General features: G+C 47.1%; 1 protein-coding gene across 1 annotated transcript; it reads right to left on the reverse strand.

Moving 5' to 3' along the window:
• Positions 1–465: 465 nt before the first annotated feature.
• Positions 466–16,135, reverse strand: DMRT3 (doublesex and mab-3 related transcription factor 3). Its single transcript, XM_001089961.5, has 2 exons — positions 15,375–16,135; positions 466–2,156 (listed from the first exon to the last, which is right to left on the reverse strand). The coding sequence occupies exons 1-2, from the start codon at positions 15,826–15,828 to the stop codon at positions 1,192–1,194; spliced, it is 1,419 nt and encodes a 472-aa protein (XP_001089961.3). The 5' UTR covers positions 15,829–16,135; the 3' UTR covers positions 466–1,191.
• Positions 16,136–22,051: the final 5,916 nt, after the last annotated feature.

Below are 22,051 nucleotides of genomic sequence, written 5' to 3' on the forward strand. Positions count from 1 at the left end.
TCAATTTAATGAATAGAAGCAATAGTTTTCATGGACTGTGTACTTCCTATGGCAGGTATTGGGCTAAGCACTTTCCTTGCTTCCCACACTCAACTGTACATTGTTGGGAGTTTTCCATTTTTACTTTGTTTTCAATGGGATTCTCCACAAAAATACCTGCTTATCTTGGACTCATTGGTAGGTAACTTGGACAATACATGGAAAGCACATTCTCTTACACATAGTAGGCACTCAATAAGTATCTGTTGGATAAATGAATGGATGGAGAGAATTAATTAACTCCATTCTTGAACAAATTATCTGTCTTTCTGAATGTAGCCCTAAAACTTTGTCATTCATATTTCTCACAAATGTCTCATTTAATTGATAATTTGATTCCTAACCCATGCATTAGTAAGTCATTTTTACATCAAGTTTCTATTTTTAGAGATCCTCTTTCCACAAGTAGAAATGACATAAACCAAGTTCGTCTTCTTAGTTTATTTTTTTTCTAGAGTCCTTAGCATGCTACATTAACCTGACAAAGCTTAATCTTGTGTTCGTTTCACAATACATTTCATGCAGTTCACAGCTGTGATTGGTTTTACATTGACATTACACATGTTTCGATTCAGCCATGTGAAAAGAGTAATTCTTAATGGGGTTTGTCTCTGAAAACTGTCCAAGCTTAAATAAGCACATGAGCAGTTCACTCTATTCTTAAGTGCATCTCTCTTTAAAATGCAAGGATTTTTAGCATAAGAATATAATGTCCCTGTTTATAGTCCATTTGCAACAGAACCACTTCCTTTAGGTTTCACATATCCTGAGGAATCCACTTTTACAAAATTGCATTCAAGTATATTATTTCATTTAACATTCCAGGTTGGGTTTAGGTGCAAGGCTGACCTTCAGCTTTACATCCCCAAATAAATCTTCCATGGACCCAGCCTTCCCAAGACTATTCTTAACATTAGACTCTCTTTTACAATAAACATTCAGCACTAAAGCCACCGAGCAGAGCTATTTGGCATTTTCCAGTGAAGTGCAAGAAGTTAAATAAGTTATGTTTTTATTGCTAATATATAGAATCAAGCACAGTCACTTTGTCAAACAGAAGGAAAGGGCATACACAAGATGTGGCCTCTCCTCAGATGCCTCAGGGACAAAACGCACAGAAAATGTCCCGACCGCCACCCATCCAGCACCACTTTAAGATGATGTATTGAGTATTCTAGAGTCTGAGGAGTCAGACCTCTCATCATAGTCGTCCTCGGTGTAAATGGACTGCTTTGACACAATTGGACACCCATCATCAGGGATGGAAATCCGAGGGTCTTCCGTGGCGCGGGCAGGAAGGACGGGCGAGCTTCTGAAGACGCTGGTAGAGTTACTGGGGAAAGGACTGACGTACTGGGACCTCAGCTGATACTGCTGCTGCAGCGTCATGGTGTTCCACAGGGTGACATCATTGGGCAAAAAGGGGCTCGACTGGTTTCTCGCCAAAGTATTCCTCAGCATCAGCGGGTACCGGGGTGGCTGGGGGAAAGGGTGCTGCAGAGGCACAGCCAAGGGATTGGGGACAACATTACTAGAGTCGGCAGAAAACCTCAAGGTGTCTGGGACTCGAAAGGCTGATCCCACAGACCATTTGGAAGACGAGATGGGGTAGGAGCTCAAGGTATGTTCAAAGATGTGCCCGTTGGAGGGCAACACTAGACTCTCGGGTTCTGCGGAAGTTCGCTCTGCTCCCGTGACTGAGGATCGGCTGGACAGAAGGACTTCCACGGCGCTCACCAGGTCCCCGCCACAGCCCTTGAGGATGAGCTCAAGCACCGTTGGCTTCTGGTTGGGGAATATCTTTTTTAACACTTCAAGCGGCGGTCTGTTGGCTTTCAAGCTGAAGGGCAGAGAAACAGTCCCGGAGGGGCCCTCAATCAGGAGGTGATTCTGCTCCGCGTGATACTTGGGGCTGTCTGGGCGGCTCTCAGGGTTGCCTCCGTTTTTCTGGACAGCGTACCCCCCTTCATCCACGGACACTATCTCAGGGCTCTCGGGGGTGAAGCAGCCCTTACTCTTTGCCACATCTGGGGAACTCCTCTGGTCAGTGTCTTTGTCACTAAAGACCTCTGTATTGTCTGCCGGGTTGCCGTCTCCAAGCCGTTCTTCAGTCAAATCTGAAAAACAGAACAGCTGCGTTAATCTTTTCCTGGTGTGCATAAAGAGGAACAGATGTGCTCAGAAGAGACCTGTACACGTGCTTTTTGGAAGAGCAAATGCATCTCAGTGGGTCATAATATACTACAAGCCTTTTTAATTCAGACTGTATCACTGGCAAATGAAACCAAAACCCTGTAAATAAAGATCTAGAAATCAGAGTGGCTTCCTAGAATGCTTTGTGCAAGGAAGTTTGCCTTCAACATAGAATGGCTACATGAACCTATAACCATCGAAGATATGGCTTTCATAGCAGTAACAATCTCAATAGAGAGCCTCTTTGCGGGGAGACGGGGGGACTCCTAGAAGAGCAAAGCTCAGGGAGAAACAGGAAAATGAGCTCAGCTTGTCTTCCAGCTCCTCTTCTGCAAATAAGGTCCCCAGCTGTAATCTAGGGACAGCACCATCCAGATACCCACAGGGAGTTTTAATATCTTAAATCTATTTTCCCATAGGTTGATTTTGTGTTAAATATGTCTTATGAACCAATCAGTATGTTTCATCAGGTTACCACGTACAATTGCTAGCTAATTCAACTGCTGAAGTGAAAGATACCTCTATCCATTGAAATCTTTCATAAGAAGCCACTTGAGGGATTGGCAAACTTGGTTGCCAATAACTTGGACTAGAAAGCAAATGAAACCAGCTATGACTTCTGGGTGGCAGGATAAGTTGCTGGAGAGGAAAAAAGGAAGTGGCTAGAAAGGGTTTGTGAAACTGCACGGGAGCATTATCCATCAATGAAACAACGCCTCACACTGCACCGCCACGGGGGACGCCAGGCAGATACCTGTGCGTGAACTGTTTTGCTGGTAACGTTCATGGAAAGGACTTGAAGATACTTTTTTTTTTTTTTTTTTTTTTTTGAGACGGAGTCTCGCTCTGCCGCCCAGGCTGGAGTGCAGTGGCCGGATCTCAGCTCACAGCAAGCTCCGCCTCCCGGGTTTACGCCATTCTCCTGTCTCAGCCTCCCGAGTAGCTGGGACTACAGGCGCCCGCCACCTCGCCCGGCTAGTTTTTTTGTATTTTTTTAGTAGAGACGGGGTTTCACCGTGTTAGTCAGGATGATCTCGATCTCCTGACCTCGTGATCCGCCCGTCTCGGCCTCCCAAAGTGCTGGGATTACAGGCTTGAGCCACCGCGCCCGGCCGATACTTTTTAAACCAGTGAAATTTGAAGATACCTTTTTGTATCATATGAAAAGAAGGAGGGGGAAAAAAAGCTTCCCAAATAAAGCAGAGACTTGCTATAAAGTAAACCAGTAGCAAATTTACCATGTTGACCTAAGGATATTTTTACTTAACGGCTGGTGATATTGCCGGGCTAAGCACACAGAAAAGAATGAGTCAGAGTGGTTTGCTTTGCAGTAGCAAATTCTAACAGGCCGTTATAATAAAGAAACATATTTTTTAGTGGCAAGCTATTTGCAAAGAGTTTTATCCTTTTTTGAAACACGCACTGGCTGTGGCTACTCAAAGCCAGGGTAACTGATCGAAAGATGAAAATTCGTAAGGAGCCGGTTGTTGAGTTGTAAACAATTGCTTTGCCTGTGTTTTCTGCTGCCCTGCCTGAATGGCCTCATTGTTGCCTTCTCTGTGGGTACACCTGATTATGTACAGACAGCCAGCTGGTGAAATTTCATCAAAGCACCTTCTAGAAACCATCTTGTCCTACACTTGTTGTTTATTTTGAAAGCCTTAAAGGCCTACTTATTAACATTCTTCTAATACAGGATGTAAACCAAAAAAACAAAACTTTGTGAAATTTCATCAAAGCACCTTCTAGAAACCATCTTCTCCTACACTTGTTGTTTATTTTAAAAGCCTTAAAGGCCTACTTATTAACATTCTTCTAGCCGGGCGTGGTGGCTCACGCCTGTAATCCCAGCACTTTGGGAGGCCGAGGTGGGCGGATCACAAGGTCGAGACCATGGTGAAACCCCGTCTCTACTAAAAATAGAAAAAATTAGCCGGGCGCAGGGGCGGGCGCCTGTAGTCCCAGCTACTTGGGAGGCTGAGGCAGGAGAATGGCGTGAACCCGGGAGGCGGAGCTTGCAGTGAGCCGAGATTGCGCCACTGCACTCCAGCCTGGGCGACAGAGCGAGACTCCGTCTCAAAAAAAAAAAAAACAAAAAAACAAAAAAAAAAACATTCTTCTAATACAGGATGTATCTCAGGTGTAACCAAAAACCAAAACTTTGCCCTTTAACAAAGCAATAAATATGTGGCAAACATAAGTAAATACATTTTAAAACACTCTTAAATTACCTCAGTGCAAGTATCAACATCAATCTGATAGGAATTCATACTTATCCCAAATTTGCATTTTAATTAAACTGCTTCTTTTTTTAACACAAAATATAAGGTTTCCAATGAGAGGTTCATTTGTGTCACATACATATGAAGCCATCTTCTCTCCTACAGCTTCTTAGGATGGGGGACACAGCTTTTACCTCTTGAGTTAATGTGGTATTTGAACTCATGTCCTTGATCCAAAAGAGAAAAACAGCAACAAAAAGGCTTCTATAGATTTACTTTATAATCAGCTAGATATATTTAAACTTTCCTGACTCATGACCCATACATACTTCTTGGCTATTACTCTATTACTAAACATTTGAAAATTATTAAACACTTGAAAAGTGATGTATATTAATATACTATCACTTTTAGAAATTGGAAAAACAAGTGAAATACTCTCCCCATGTAAATATGGACATAAAGTACTTCTTTAAAATACTATGTACTTCTAAACAGTTTCCTTATTTTTTTAACTTTAGCCTAATTATTATTATCAGCACCAAGTATTTATATTTCTGCAAGATACTGGGAGAAACAGAATAAAGGATGAAAAACACCAAGAAGTGTAAGACCCACGCCCAACTTATGGACCTTATCTTCCAGCTGGGGAAGTAAGACACACATGCGGGAGAAAAAGCAAACAGGGCCTGGCAGCATTTGCTAAGCCTCAAATATGACACACATCGTATACCAATGTTCACAGCAGTAACATTCACAATAGCCGAAAGGTGAAAGCAACCCAAATGTGCATCAATGCATGAATGTATAAAACGTGGTGTACACACACACACACACACACACACACACACACACACACACACACACAGTGGGATATTATTCAGCCTCAGGAATGGAATTCTGAAACATGTTATAACATGGATGAACCTTGAGAACATGAGGCTAAGTGAAATAAGTCAGACACAAAAGGACAAATACTGTATGACTCTACTTATATTCGATCCCAAGAATAGGGAAATTCAGAGAGAAAGTAGTATGGTGGTCACCAGGGGCTGGGAGGAAAAGGGAATGGGGAGTTATTGTTTCATGGGTATGGAGTTTCCATCTGTAATGATGAAAAGGTTCTGAAGATGGATGATGGTGATGGTTGCACATTTTGAATAAACTTAATGCCACTGAACTGTACCCCTAAAAATGGTTAAAATTGTAAATTTTGTTATGTATACCACAATTAAAAAAAAGAAAAAAAATATGCCACACAGTGTCATAGTAATATAGAGAATGACGAGATTTCTTTAAGCAAGAAAAACAATTAGTCCTTCCTGGGAATAAAGGGTACATAGGCACAAATGGAAAGCTCAAAGCTCAACTTTTTCTGAGACAGAGTCTCACTCTGTCACCCAGGCTGGAGTGCAATAGTGGTCTTGGCTCACTACAACCTCTGCCTCCTGGGTTCAAGTGATTCTCCTGCCTCAGCCTTCCGAGTAGCTGGGACTACAGGTGTGTGCCACCATACCTGGCTAACTTTTCCATTTTTAGTACAGACAGGGTTTCACTATGTTGACCAGGCTGGTCTCGAACTCCTGACCTCGTGATCCACTCACTTCAGCCTCCCAAAGTGCTGGGATGACAGGAGTGAGCCACCATGCCCGGCCAGCTCAACTATTTTTAAAAGAAACATGTGAACCAAATAGCTCTGTGTTTTAAAAGGTACATCCCCCTCCCCTCCCCCCACCCCACTCTGGATAAGTTTCAAACACTGAAAACATATTAGGAAGTTTTTTCTCAGGTCTGTCAACCAAAATGACTCTTCCACAGTACACTTCAGGCTTCAGAAAAAAAGTGGATCAAACAGCAGAAGGCTAACTGAAAGGGGAATTAGGGAATGAGGTTCTCACTAACCTAATGACTCTACCATTACAAAAATGGAGTCTTTTTATTTTCAACGTAGCAACAGATATACTGTCCCAATCAACTGAATACTTGATACCAGGATTACAAGTCTGACAATACAAAATTCCACTCGTGTACCTATTTTCCTAAGTTCTGTGGAACAGACGGTAGTGGAATCTTATGTCAGTGCCAGCTTGTTCAGCAACTGTGAACTCTCAGACTGTGAAAGTCACTTTCTCATTTTGTTGTGTAACCCTTTGCCCCTGCTACTGGGACATGCTAGTGCATCATGCACTTCTGGTTACTTGTCAAGGAGTGGTGACAGATTACACTGAAGTCTCCACACTTTCTCCGCAGGTTTCTGTGCTGTCTGGCTATGGCCAAAATATGAGAAAAGCTAACAGGATGTCACAGGAATCAAATCTACAAATTCAGCGTAAACCAACCAACCACCTGAACTCAGCACTGTTTATACTGTGTTCAAAGGAAAGAAAGATGATGCAAGAACAACAAGCAGAGCACACCTGTGAGGCTTATGCACCTGAGCCACACACAAAGTCCTGCTAAGGAGTGCTGGGCGAGCCGAATCCCCATCAACATCTAAGGCTGCTGGAGTTTCAAAACTAGGCAAAGGAAGACTAGCCTCTAACTTTGCATCAAGAATAGCTCCTCACCAAACAATAATTTCTGAAGGGCAGAATATACAGTCCCTGCAATTTTGTGGCACTGTGGTCTCTAGTACTGGTTGTATTATTGCACCTAAACTAAATGTATTGTAAATTATTCTATTATAAATACAGACTTTCACAGGTAATTATAGAGGGTGAGTTCTGAGCCCAGTGATAAAGCGTAATTTGATAACAGGTACTTCTTTACATCTCCAGATTTTTTCCTAAATAAACTTTACAAATCATTCTAGTTGGTTTAAAACATAAAGGCCTTTTTAGACATAGAACTGTGAAACTGCCAACTAACAAAATAAAATAGGAAATACTCCTGAAACACTTTACCTTCTTTCTTCTTGAGACTGAAACCCTAATTCCTAGAACATTAAGAGTGTATTTCAACTGATAATATTTTTACCCCTAGTAGATGGGTATAGAAAGTCAAAACTATTAAACAAAGAAAAAATCAATTTTATCGAATATTACAAATATTACCGAAAGTGATACAATATGCTGCTTCTATTGCTAAACATGTAGATATTTTTTAAATCTCACCAAATATTCACTCTCCCATTTCACATTTTATGGGGTAGAAACACTTACAGCTATCCCTGAAATAAACTCTACACTAGGGTGAAGAGGTTTTTAAAAGAAGTAGATATTCAATTAAAAAGAAAAGTTTTTCTATAGATAACAATGCTACCAACTTCAAAATATATATGCCATAAGATGACTACAATACTTTTTTTTTTTTGCTACAAGACTTTTAACTAAGGAGAGAAAACAAACACTTATAAAAGTGCTTTCAATCTAAAATTACAGTTTGAAAATGTAACTTTCTTTAGGGGAGTTTTTCATATGAAAATGCAATTTAGTAAAAAAAAATGTATCATTTCAAATACTTTGAGGAAGTCTATCACATATGAGAAACAAATATTCTGCTCAAGATGCATAAAAGTGAAAAATCTGGCCAGGCATGGGGGCTCACGCCTGTAATCCCAGTACTTTTGGAGGCCGAGGCGGGCGGATCTCAAGGTCAGGAGATCGAGACCATCCTGCCTAACACGGTGAAACCCCGTCTCTACTAAAAATACAAAAAAATTAGCCGAGCATGGTGGCACGTGTCTGTAGTTCCAGCTACTTGGGAGGCTGAGGCAGGAGAATGGTGTGAACCCAGGAGGCAGAGCTTGCAGTGAGCCGAGATCACGCCACTGCACTCCAGCCTGGGTGACAGAATGAGACTCCGTCTTATAAAAAAAAAAGGTGAAGATGTCATAGGTTGTATCCATTCTATCCAATTATATCTACAAAAACAAAATAGTTCTTACATACAGAATGAAAACACAGAAAAATTGGCAGAGAGGAATATTTCCTAGCTCAAAAGTCACTTTACTCCCCCATCCTTTTGAAATCATGTCATGCATTTTGAAACATAGATTGTCATATCCTCATCTGTTCACTTGAGCTGTGAGGAACACACCTCTAAATAACAGGTCCTTGATGGGTAGTTTTCAAAGCACACAAATCTTACAGCAGTGGCAAGGGAGGGAGCCCAGGTAGGATGGGACTTTTACAGGAGACCACTGCCTAGTCAGAATTCTAACCATAGACAAACGTTTCACATTTTCTATTACCTTTATCTCACACTAGAAGTGATGAATAAAAAAAACAAAAAACAAAAAACAAAAAACTGAATAGTTGAAAATCTAAAGAACACCAGGGAATGATCTCGGTCTAAAAACTTTCCTTTTCTTCCTCGGGTGGGTTGCCGGGTTGGGGAGGGTTGTGAAAAGTTTAAAAAAAGAGCCATGCTTTGCTTTTTAAAAAAAATCATCAACAACACTGAATTAATAATGTATGAAGGAATCAGAGTGGTTCTTTGACACTATATTTTGGGGGAATATTGCTATAGACAGGACTGGGCTGAAGGAAGTATGGTTTGCAACTGTGGACCTCATATATTTTGTAAAAATTTAGTTTTGATCTCTTTCTTGACTCAGAAGGGAATATCTTCCAAGAAGCAGAGGGGAAATTACCTACAAATCTACATGTTTATTTGGTACCTTCCAAAATGCACCTGTCTACTCATCCATCTATTTAACAAATGCCCCTAAATGCCTTCCTATGCTCTCATGTACTGTCTTGGGTAAGATTATACAGAGGTGATCAAAGCACTGGCTCTTGACCACATAGAAGCTTACATTTACTGACTAATCTTTTGCAAAATTCCAAGTAAGCTGCAGTTGGTTATATTTTACAGTGAAATACAGCAAATAACTCCAAGGACAGCAGCTGGGCAGACCACAGTGTCTTCACAGGAGGAAATATTGTTTTAAATGCTTACATATAAAGATTATGGGTGCTAGAGATATATACTAAACAAAGTAATAATCAGTGGGAAAAACGTGGAACACTAATTCCAGCTCTGTAAAATTTATATCTGTCTAGTTGTAATCAAGAGATTGGAGATTTTATAAAGAAATGATGTGCTGAGTCTTAAGTTTTTCATAATTATTATTATTATTTGGTACTTGATTGTACCTTTTATAGCTGTTTATACAATAAAATGCAAAAAAAAAAAAAAACCAAAACACCATACCTAGTTATTTTACTTTCCCTTCTGAGAACAGTAGTATGCATTGCTGGGGCAAGGGGATTACTCACTAAGGTGATGTGGGACGTAACTGACACAATCACAAGGCGGTGGACCTGTGAGGACCAGCTGTCCTACCACTGCATCCTCCACCTCTGCCATGAGCAGCCATGTACAAGCCATCAGAGCCACACAGGACTAGACAAGGGGGTCCAAGGACCTGAGCAGCTAATGGCTAAGGGGCTGCAACAGGTTTAAAGGGGGAAGAAAGGAAAAAAGCAAGAGGCGAGGAAGAAAGGAAGAGAAAGAAAGAGGAGGAAGGCAGGCAGGCAAATGGCTTTTTACTGGGCTTAGTCCTCCTTCCTGTCAGGAAGAAGTGCAACATTTCCAGAAAGGGGCTCCGAGTCCTCCAGGGCCTTTGATTTATGAAGATTTATTCCTTTTCTCTCTGTAAAGCTGTTAGCAGAAAGTGCTGACTGGCTGCAGCAAAGAATTTCTCATCAATGCTCTTTGATTGTATTTTGCAAACAAAATGCCTGTTGCTTGGTAACATTTCACTTGAGCCTGACCTTCTCCGAAAGTTATTGCTATCAGATTCGATTTACACTGTCCTCCTGTGATTACTGTAATCTTTTAAACCCGGGAGTTCATCCATCAGAGAAAAAGAAAAGTTGGTTGTGTAAGTCGAGAGCACGGCTATCCTCCAGATTTATAACACCAATGAGTGATTTGGAGGTGGGGAGAGGTTCTTTCCCAGATGGCAGTAGAACTCTGGTCCCTAGACGTGGAACACACTCTCGTTTTTCCTCCCAAACGGTTCCAGATCCACAGGATGGACCCCAGCACCTCCCTGACGCCAGTCCCAGGCAGCTCGGGCTCTGCAGAGAAAGAACTAGGAGATGAGCACAGGCGACCCCACCGCCAAGGGGCGCCCTGTGTGGTTACCAGGGCTGGGTGAGGAAGGCCTAGGCCTATGGTTGCCAGATAAAATAACAGCATGTCCAGTTAAGTGGGAACATCAAATAAACAATGAAGGCTTTCTAGTAAAAGTATGTCCCATGCAATACTGGCATCCTATTTTTTTGTTTGCATGATTTTTGCAAAAGCTGGCAACTCACCTTGGGACTCCTGCCTTGGGAAGGACAGGGTAGTGAAGCTCAGGAAGAGCAGAGAGGAGCGGAGGCCCAAGAGCTGGACAAGGGAGAGGCAAGGGATGTGCCTGTCTCTGGGCGGTTCCTGAGCTGCCTAGTGAGCTGCTTCCTGACAGTGACCAAAGAAAGAGCCGGCAAAGAGCTGGGCTCAACTGCAGCTCCCACCCCCTGGTACAAGGGGACGGCAGTCCAGTGCAGCCCCAGGGAGGCGCTGCCCCCTATCTTTGCCCCTACTTTGAGCCCACTGTGGCCAGGGTCCCAGTCCTGAGCCAGCTGCCGCAATCCTCCACAACACATACACACCATCTGCACTGCGTGCAAACCAGCCAGGCCAAGAGCTGGGAAGACCCATCCCCGGCAGCATCCCAGCTCCAAGAGCCAGCCCTGGGGTGGGGTTTGGAAGAGACCTTAGTGCCTGTATGCGTATTCCTTTTTATTCGGATGGGTTTTGTTTTTTAAAATGCAACTGAGTCAAGACCCTCACCCTCAAATCAAGCCATCTTAAAATGAGACCCTGTTTTTCAATTCACAGGTACACTTCATAAATGGTTTTCAAGTATTTCCTGCTTTTCATTTCCTCCTAGCCAACAGTCAGAGGGCTTCTCATCCTGGCCTGGATGAGTGTTCCGTAACAACCATTACACTTGCAGGTGCTTCTCTTTGGGGAAAAAAAAAAATTTAAAAAAAGGAAGTGCACCTTGCAGGACCCAGTCAAGCTGGAGCAGAAAAGCTCAGAGGCAAGCATAAAGATGCTAGGAGGGGCAGGGCAAGAGGAAAAATAAAATAAAGGCAGTTTTCCAAAATCTCCTTACTTCTCCCCCTATAGTTATCTTGTTTGTTCCACCCCCATCCCCCAAGAAATAATCAGGAAAGAAGATCCTACTTTCCCATTTGATCCTGCTCTCTTATTCCTAACCAACTATGTTTTTTATTTCTTTTTCCTTTTAAGAGCATTTAAAAGAATGCGTGTACATATTCATTTTGATGGCAGATGGAGACCTAGGAAGAGTCTACAACCACAGATCTTTCTTCTCATCGCACCACAGTCTAAGGTGACCCAGGACACTCCCCTGGAGGAAAAGTTGGGGGTGGGGAAGGGAGCCACAACAAAAGAATGTAACTTTAGCTTTTCACCTTGGCAGTGACCCTTCCCTCAGCTCTTGAGCCCACGTCCTGAAAGACTGGCTAGGCTGGTTGAAACTGCTGATTCAGATACACTAACAGTTGGAAGATCTTCATGCCTCCTATATTTTCATGGGGAGAAGGAGTGTGAGAAGAACGTAGAGGGAATTTAGGAGAAGAATAAATGAATTAAATAGTGTATGTATATGTACATATATACACACATATATAGCTTAAATTACAATTTAAATTTAAACTATATATATAGCTTAAATTACAATTTAAATTTAAACTATATATATAGCTTTTAATAGATATATACGGCTTGGTATATCTATATATAGATAGCTTAATATGTCTATAGATATATATAGCTTAATATATCTATATATAGATAGCTTAATATATCTATATATAGATATAGATAGCTTAATATATCTATATATAGCTTAAATCAAAATGTTGGGCTCAATCAAAATCTAATGATTAATTTCAGGTCCAACATGATGGTAATCAAAGAGCAGGAGAAATCCACATTCAAAAAGAAAAAAGAATACTTCATAACTAGAAGTAAAAACCACTAGAATATGAAAATTCTCCTTAAAAACACCACACATTGAAAGGGATATTCAACATACTACACCATTAGATAAAATAACCCAATTTCTTTAAAGAATCTAAAGCAGAATTTGAGAAAAATTTCTTCCAGTTACAAAACTGAGTTTCGATGTGAACACGTCACTCCCTAAACTGGGTGGTTTTCCTCCAGTGATTCACAGCAAACATCCTCTTCCTTAAGGCATGTGCTTTTCTCAAAGATTTCTGGAGAGGAAAGACTCCATGTGCTTTTATATACAAGAAAAAAAATCTCTCTCCACAGCTATGTACTAAAGAGGCTCTTTGTCCTGCAAAAAGACAAACCACATTTTAAAATCAAAGTTCACAAAGTAATAGATCTACACTGCCAGCAGATATCTAAAGATTTCTGATGGTCTGTATACTTAATGCACATGTGGACCTACCATCCCAACAGAGCTTTGCTTACTCTCTGCACTTACTGAACTACTTATCCAGGAGTAGTTCTGATATGCTTCTAAATAAATATGGAATGCTGTACACAAATACATTATCAGAACAACTGCAAAAAGGGTATAATACCTATAGCAGCAGGCAGTCTCCGTGAGTAGTTTTCTTCAACTTAAACCCCAAATGGACTTTATTTCTACAAGCGCTGTGTAGAACGGATCCACTTGTATGTTTGTCTTCCTAAACAATTATCTATTATTATCCTACCTTTCTCCCCACTCCCCATCAGAGTGGTGATTGACTTTTTTTAAAAAAATGGAATGATGGGGTCAAAGCAATTGAAAGAAGAAAACAAAAGTTGTGTACGTCAATGTACAAGGTATGGGGGGTGACCAGCTAGAAACTGAGCCCTTGGTCCCTGATGCCTCAGTCCCCCAAAGTCGTCACTTTGACCTCTCCTTGTGATAAATCCTATTCTCCTTTGCAATTACTTGTTTTCAATTTGGAAGGCTCAGGCTATCCCTGAGTACTAAGTAGGAGTAAAACAGAGAGCACAGCTCTGGTTTGTCCAGTTGAAATCCGTTTCCTTTTTCTCTTCTCCCAAAGCATGTATCCTGCTGCCGCTGCCTACTCCGCCTTCCTGCCTGCCCTCACTCCTCCTCCTCCTCCTCCTGGGGTTGTGTTTTCAGTTTCCTGACTCTTTAGAAATCATGAACTTTAGCTATCCCAAAGAACACTGAAGAACACAGGATGTGAAAGGAATCTCCGTGGACAAAGACCACAGAACCCAATGCCCTGTCACAGGAATGCTGCTGGGCAGATGGCCACTGCAAAATGCTACCTCTGATATTAACTCCGGCCTCTGCCCTAGTCCTGGGGGAAACGGAACCAGAAAAGCTGGAAACGGAAAAAATTAAGAAAATATATTGGTACAAATCCACTTCTAGAGCTGAGACCAAACTCTTCCTAGTTATTTATTCAAACCAATGGGAGAAAAAAAAAAACAAAAAAACCTTTTTCTCCTCCCTCCCCTTCGTCTGTGGCAACTCCATAAATATAAAAAAGATGAGAGACAAAAGAGAGACAACTGGCGAGCATTCCTGAGAAATGTTTATATGCTAACTTGGATTAAATATCCACAAAATCCAAGTTCAGCAAACTCTCTTCAGGCTTTAAAATTCCCAGCTCTACTCTCACACAGGCTGTTCTCAGAGCTTCAGGCCTGGAAAGCGTTGCTGAAAGGGCAGCAGAACTCCACCTGCCAGTCAGCCGTCACTACGAAACAGGTGAGTCCCACCTCACTTCCTCAGCTCCACAGGATCCAGACAAAGCACTCCTGGGCTCCTGAAAGCCTTTCTCCAGAAGCTAGGGGTACCGTCTTTAGGGAGTTGGCAGGTCAGTGTAGGTACCAGTTTTGCCACGGTACTACCTGCAGGAGGGCTCAGGACCTTCCCACTCCTAATTCCAGCATGCCCCCTTCCCCTTCCGGGAGAAGGTGGGCTGTGTTCCTTTGTACACTTGCCCCAGTTAAGGAGAAACACCAAACACATGTCTACTTTATTCCAAGAGCCATCAAAAGAGCTCTTGCGCTGGGCAGAACCGCAAGCCAGAAATTCCCCAGGAAGAGAGAGACTGAGAGACTCAACTCAGGCCTGCCAAGCTCAGGAGGCCTGGATGGAAACAGATTTTGTTTTTTTAAATTTCTTTAAACCATGAAGAGAGCTGAGGGCGGCCTGGGGAACAGTGTTAAAGGATCTAGGAGGTTCTGCAAAGGAGTGAATTCTGGGCGCACCAGATTCTTGGTCCCATTATCAGCTCAGGAGCCTTTCGGGACCTTTTTACTATCATTGCTAAATGGAACTTATTTCACCAGTTACAAGAGTCTGAAGGCCACGGAGCAAAGCTAGAAAGGCCAGGGTTCTGAGAGCTGGATACTTGTCCTCACTCAAATTTTCCTGGGCCCTGGGCCGGGCCAGGCAGGCGGAAAAGCACAACCAGCTAGGAGTGTTGGGCTTTGGCGCCTTCCCTACACCTACCTACCCATTCCAACTCCCGAATGGCGAGGACCTCTAAAGCCTGCAGCCAGGAAAACCTTACTCCCCCCTCCGTGGTAAGTGTGAGCGCCTGGGTTTTAATTTGGTCCTGTCTCAACTCCGTTGTCTCCCTGCTCAATCTGACACGTTCCGAGCCCTTTAATCTGGGAAGGCACCTGGCGATCCTGACGCACAGTCCCGTCGTTTGGCTCCCCGGAGGCGCCTTCCCTGCGGGCGCGAGTGCTACTCGCTCTGGGTCCAGACTCAGCCGGCTTCTCCCGGGAGAGGAAGCCCCGGCCTGGCGGAGAGTGGGAAGGAAAGCCCCGCGAGGCCCACTTCCCAAAACTTTGCCTCCAGGCCTCCAAGTGGAGCTGCAGCAGACACTCCGAAGTTCGCCCACGCGCCCCGCCAAACTCCAGCACCTCACACACTCTTACCTGGCTTGGCGAGCTGCGCCTGCAGAGCCCCGGGTTGCGGCTCGGCGGTCCAGCGCAGCGTGGCGGCCGCGGCCAACTCGGCAGCAGGGCGCGGCGGCTGCGGCTGAGACGGCTGAGAGGCCGGCGGCGGCTGCGGGGCGGCGGCGGCGTCCCCAGGGGGCGGGGGCCCTGGGAGAGCGCGCAGCGAGTCTGGGATGAGGCTCTCCAGGCTCTCGTTGGCCTGCTGCCGGCGCAGCGCCACCTGCGCAGCCATGACCCGCTGCCGCTCGATGATGAGGATGCACTTCTCGCAGGTGCAGTCCTTGAAGCGGCAGTAACGCTTGTGGCCCTTGAGCCAGGACAGTACGCCGTGGTTGCGGCAGCGCGCGCACTTGGGCGTGCGCTGCAGGGGCGCCCGCGGCGGCTGCGACACCGGGCCGCCCATGTACAGGTAGGGGGAGCCGTAGCCGTTCATGCCCCGGGCTCCCGGATGAGTTGGCGGGCTGGCGGCGGGAGCGGGCCAGGGACCGCTGGACGGCGGGGCTGCGAGGCCCGCTTAGGGGCGGCCTCCGGGAGGCGCGGCCCTTGATCCCGCTGCCCCGGTGGTCGTGTGTGCTCCGGGGCGACTGGAGGTGCAGCAGCCGTCTCTCCAGCTCCCTTCGCGCTCACAGCTCGGTCTCCCAGCTCACGCCCAGCCAACCCCGACGCGGGCCGCTGCCTTGGGCGCGCAGCCGGGTCGGCACGTCCTTCTTAGCGGAAGCGCTGCGGCGGCTGCAAAGAGCCGGCGAGAGCTCTGATTAAGGTCTGAGCCAGCTCTTCTGCAGCTTTCTCGCGCGCTGGCGGGACCCAACACCTCCTCCGCCGCCCTCCCCCAACCCCTCCTCCTTCCTACCGCCACCCCCACCCCTGAGGTCCCTGTCTCCTTGCACTCCCCGCCCCACGCCTTTCTCCTTCTTTGCGCCCCTCGGGTGCCTGCACTTCACCTTCCTTGCCACCTGCAGCCAGGCCACTCTCGCGGGGGCGCTCACGGCCCCCTCCTCCAAGCCCTCTCCGCTACCCGAGCCCGCAGCGGGAGACTGCGGCGCTCCAGAACGCGGCGGTGCTAGCGGGGCGGAGAAGGGGAGGACCTGCGGGAGTGAGGGCGGGGGTGCCTGTAAGCGAGTGAGGTGGCCGCTCCCGTTCTCTCTCTTCTCCTCCCTCCAGTCCAGATCTGGCCGCGTTTTTCCGAGTCCAAGGCCGCTTTTATCCCGACATTTGGCCGCAGAAGCTCAGCTCCGGGAGAACTCGAACCTACTGGAGTGTTGCGGGGGCACCCCGGACCTAGGTGGAGTTTAGGATAGGGGAGTGGAGTACTGTTGGTTTAGCAAAGTTAGGTTCTTTTCGTAATTTCCTTTTAGAACGTATTTTTTTCTCTTTTGTTGCTTTAGAAGAAAATGGTTTTGGAGATCTGCAGGCCCAAGGATGACAACCCATTTTGCAGGCGAATTTTCCTTTTCTACCCTCCTATGTTTTAATATAAAAAAAAAGTCAGGGACGTACGTGTTCCCGTAAAGGATTTGTTAAGCGCCGGGTATAAACTTTGAAGAGGCAGACGCAGAAGCCACATTAGCGCCCGCAAAGTTACCGATATCCTTTCCTGTCTCCCAGCAGCCACTGAAAGCAAACGGAGGTCTTGCGCCAGCCACTCAATTCAAATCCCCACGGATTCTATGATTTAGTTATGGATATGGGATGGGGCCACTTTTTCACCTTCTTAACCCATAGACCCCAGTCATAGATGTCTTGAGGGAGAGGGTCCTTGCACAAGATGACAGCAGAAAACTTTGTTTAGATTATTTGCGTGTTACCATTCCCCCAGGAGTGGTGGGTTTGGCCTAGTGCAGGCTATCGCTATATATGCACGAGGAAGGCCCTCCCCGCTCGCACCTCCCCCCTGCCCATCGGCAAACAAACAAAAACCAAAAAAAAAAAACAGGTGGATACACTGCAGGGCAGCACAATAGCTCTATGCGAAGCGGGGCAGTTCCAGAGCCTTCGTTGGATACGCTTCTGAGAGTGTGCACCAAGCTCATCTCCTGGTGGGAAATCGAATGCTAGATGAGAGCAGGCAAGTCCGCTGCAATGCCCGACCCCTCGTGGGCACAGAGGCCCTTGTCCCCTCGGGGAGGCCGCTTTTCTCTGTACTGCCTTGGAAGTAAGCAAGCAACCCGCAAATGTTCCTCTGGTGTTTGCTGTTAATTCAAGGGAAGCACCACCAGGCATTCTAGCAGCCAACCCTCTGCCTAGAAGGCTGATTCGCGGAGGAGAGGAGGGTGGAAAACCGAACCCAGTTGTGTGTTTCCCTTGAAGCCCTTAGCTGTCCCCGTTTCATACGCGTCCGGGAGGTGGGGATCGCGGAAGACTGACCTGGTGGAGTGTGGACAAGTAGCTCTAGCATTCGAATGCTAACCTTGGGAGGCCATCCTCCAAAGCCGCGTGGGGTAGGGACCCCTCGGTCTTGCCCCTTCCGCCACCACTTTAATCCTTCCTCTAGTCTCAACCTTCTCTAGGAAAACAAGCCCTAAAACATAAATGGAAAGAATTTCGTCAGCTTTGGGGACAGGAGGCAGAGGTCGCCCCCAGCCCTGTATAGGCCCGAGGATAGGAAGTGGGGAGCTGGACACAAGTCATTTAACGTGCTGAGATATAGAGGGCCTCAAATGACAACTTATCTGAAAACTATTGCGCTGAAACCTCCGGATCTCTTGGAAATGTGGGGACCAACGACTTTTTTCAAAACCAAATTTCTTCCGATTTTCTTCAAATAGTCAGTGAAACGAGTAAGTATAAAGAACTTGAGCATGAGTAAATTTTTAAAAGGAAAGCAGAAGAGCTCTGCACCAGGTTTGTGGGGGCATTCTCACTACCAAGGCGACCCCTTTTCCCCCGTCGGTCACCTAGCCACCCTATCTCGTTGCCACTCAAACAGTCTGGCATTATTTGGTCCCGGGGGCCCGTTTCACTCTGGTGCACATCGGGGCCTGAGATCTAAATACTCATTTGATATAGTGCAGTAATCCTTTTCTCATATTTGATGGGAATGTTTTCCATATCCCAGTATTTGACAACATCTCCCTATAGGGACAGGTTTGTATTTATGTTGGTAAAATGTCCCCTGCCTCAAAGTCTATTGTAACCCAACACCTGACAACCCCGAGTCCCATTTCTGTTTGCAGAAAGGGTTTATTCAAGCACATAATGGGATCCCAGCAGAAAGCCTTTCAGAACAAGGGGCTATGGTAAACTTCACCACATGAACTCCGTTTCCAGGGCTATTAAGCTTTTAATTGGAAAATAGCAGAGGAAATTTCAAGGTGACTATAACGTGTTAGCAGTTAGTGCAGAGAAGAAAAGCCGAAGCGGGAATGAATGTAGAAAGCATATGGTCCAAATCACATTTAGGAGGAGCGGCCTGCTTCTACTAAGTCCCAGTAGCTTACACACTTATGGGAAAAATCATCAAAGAAATTGGAAAGGGAAGGGGGAGGATTACAAGTAAATGTAACCTCACTAGACTAGATCCATTGGTGCTCTCCTCTGGATGGTGTGTTCTCAAACCGCAATTAACTGAGTAGAATTGTGGCAGATAATCGTGGAAGAGGGAAAAATAATATGCGTTTGTGGGTCTTTCTCGGCACACACAATCGCTGGGTGTGTGTATATGTAAAAGGTCAGGATGAAGGCGCCCTTGCTGAGAAAGTGATACTCCAGATCTGGGAGTCCTGGTCGGTGCTCCTCATCCCAACTAATACTTAATCAAAACGACAGTTTCAGATTGTCCCGGATGTATAACGCTTCAGGAAATTCTCTGTTGGATTCTCATGGAAGGGGAGGTCAGGGTTCCTATTTTACTGTTTTCATCACGATCACGGTGATGTCAGTGCAGGCAGACACTGGAAGCCTGAGCATGAGGAACCACTGTGAAAGCAGGAAAACTTGCCCCCTCTCCCTGTGCGTGAACTTAACCACTCAGCTCTCACCCGGTCGGCTTCTCGACCTCGCTCTTCGGCCAGCTTCAAATTGAAAGGACTTGGGGGAATGTCTAGCCAGGGGGTGGGGCATCCAGCAATCATTTCTTTAGATGGCAATAGTGTCCTGGTTCTCCCTCAGTTGGCTGGGGACAGACTCACGCAAACCCCCCATGAGATCCCCGAAGCCGCCCTCCGGGGTGAGGGGTGGAGAGCAGAGGCCACTGGGGGTCGGGAAGACGACTGAATCCGCATCGAGCGGCCCAGGACACCACTGAACACGGGGGATGGTCCTGGACTGTTGTCCCTACATAATTTTGGAAGGGGAAGAGACGGGTCGCAGTCTGAGGCCTGCTCCTGATCCCCAGGTGCCGAGGCCTTTGGGGACAAACAGGGAGAGCAGACGGCCTGTGACCTCACTGGCCCTAAGCCGACCGGGCAAGAGCAACCAGGTCCTTCATGTTCTCGAACTCTCGAAGCCAGCAGCGGCACGTCTAGGAGCCAGCGCTCTCCCCCTTGCGGATTCCTCAGACCCAACCTGGATACAAGACAGCGCCAGCCTTTTGTGGGGTTGAGGTGTCGCTACAGCACGGCTTCATCTGAGGGTCCACAGCCGCGACCTCAGCCCCGCGCTTTCGAAGGAACTGGAAAAGCGCGCGCCTGGGGCCCTCCCCGCTGGGCCGCGGTTTTTGGAGGCCTTGGGCGCAGCCCTCGTCCAGCTCCAGCCTCGCTCCCCTGTCGGTAGCTCCCGCAACGGACCCGACGCGGAGGAGTAGAAGGGCGTGAGTCCGGCGGGGGGCGTCGGCCACTTCCCCACACCATCTTGGAAGGGAGGGAGACGGGTCGCAGACCGGGTCCACCCTAAATGCAAAGGAAAAAAACACGTCTCCACCAACGTAAAATGAGCAGCGCTGATGTTAAGTCTTAAGATAATCGTTACCCTGCGACTTTAAAACACAAGCGCTGAAAAAATAATTTTAGGTAATTTGAGCAACATTCAAGGGACAAGGAAAGTTTCTTTTCCCCAGAGCGTTTGCTCTCAGGGCTCTGGGGCACTTCTTCCTCGGGACAAGCCCCTTTTCCAGAAAACCTCACCAGCCTCCCGCCTCCTCCCTTGCCGTCCCCGAACAAAGCCCAGCCGCAGGGAAAGCAAGCGGATGTGCGCGCTTCTGGGAAAGCGTTCGGCTTCAGGGGCCCGGGAGTAATGAAGGGAAACGCCAGGAACAGTGGGCTCGAACTTAGCCTAGAGGCCAGGCCGAGGCGCCCTGCAGAGACGCGGGAACTAAGAGTAGGGAAGTGCCCCACCCGGCCGAAAGTAGGCCCGGACCCTCTCCTCACTTTCCTGGCCCAGGAGCCTCAAGGGCGGGGCAACTTCCGGAGTGCTCGGGGCCCCGCCCCCCAGACACGCCCCGCTTTCCCCTCCCACCGCGGCCTCGCGGGCCGCGGCTTTCAACTGTGGAAAAGTTAGTTTGCTGGTTATTTGCACCGGGGCGGAGGCCTGGGGGAGCGGCGAGGGGGAGGAACTTAAACAGGTGGTGGAGTAGAGGCGGGTTCGCGCTTCCGAGGGCAGGCGGAGGGGCAAGGGGGCGACTTTTAAAGGTGAGAATCGCAAGCTGTTGGCGGTGCCCGGCTTCAGAGTCGCAGGGCCTCTAAGGCTGCGGATTTAAGGCCTCGTCCGCGTGTGCGCGGAGGGCGAAGGGAGAGCCAGGGCCCCATGCCAGTTTCCCGGACAAAATTCCCCAGAGGGGCAGCGGCGCGCGGGCAGGCAGCCACGACCCTAACCCGCCCGGCGGACAGGGCCTAGCGGGGGAAGCCAAAGAATATCCTCTACTCCTCCACAGGCTGCCCTTACAGTTTCTCTGTAAAGCGCGACAAAGCGTTCTCAAAAGCGCCATTAATGCGACTCGGTGCAAAGCGTCAAAATGCGGTGCGATACACGTATACGTGGGAAACCGGTTCAGCATTAAAGTTCAAGTGGAGCGGAGGAGGCTGCATTTTTAAATTTTTATTTATTTTTTGAGACGGAGTCTCGCTTTGTCGCCCAGGCTTGAGTGCAGTGGCACGACGTCGACTCACTGCAACCTCCGCCTCCCGGGTTCAGATGATTCTTGTGCCTCAGCCTCCCGAGTAGCTGGGATTACAGGCGTGCACCACTACGCCTGGCTAATTTTTGTATTTTTAGTAGGCGCGGTTTCACCATTTTGACCAGGCTGGTCTCGAACTCCTGACTTCAAAGTGATCCGCCGCCCTCAGCCTCCCAAGGTGTTGGGATTACAGGCGTGAGCCACTGGCGACCGGCTGGGGGCTGCATTTTTATGTGTGGGCAGGAGTCTTGTTTTCGCGAGAATCGAGGGAAACCGCAGTGCAGGCCAGGTGGGTCTGACTCCCACCCCTGTCCCCGATTGCGGTCTCAGAGCGTGGTTAACGGAGGGAGCCCCAGCTGTGGGTATGACGGTGGTTGTGGCAGCAAGAAGATGAGTGTCACCTAGGGCGTCCTGGGCCCCAACTCAGTGGCGCAGGGTCTGCAAGACACGAGGTGGACTATAAGCCAAGGGCCCCGGGGCGGCGGCGCGAACCCGGCAGGCCTGCTTGTTAAGGTGGGTTGTCAGTCCGAGGGTCAAGTCCGCTGGAAGCGGGGAGGGGTCACCGGCGCCCTCAGCCATTGCAGCAGTTGGAAGCGGCCTGAGGGAA

Source organism: Macaca mulatta, chromosome 15, assembly GCF_049350105.2.
Source record: "Macaca mulatta isolate MMU2019108-1 chromosome 15, T2T-MMU8v2.0, whole genome shotgun sequence".
NCBI lineage: Eukaryota > Metazoa > Chordata > Mammalia > Primates > Cercopithecidae > Macaca > Macaca mulatta.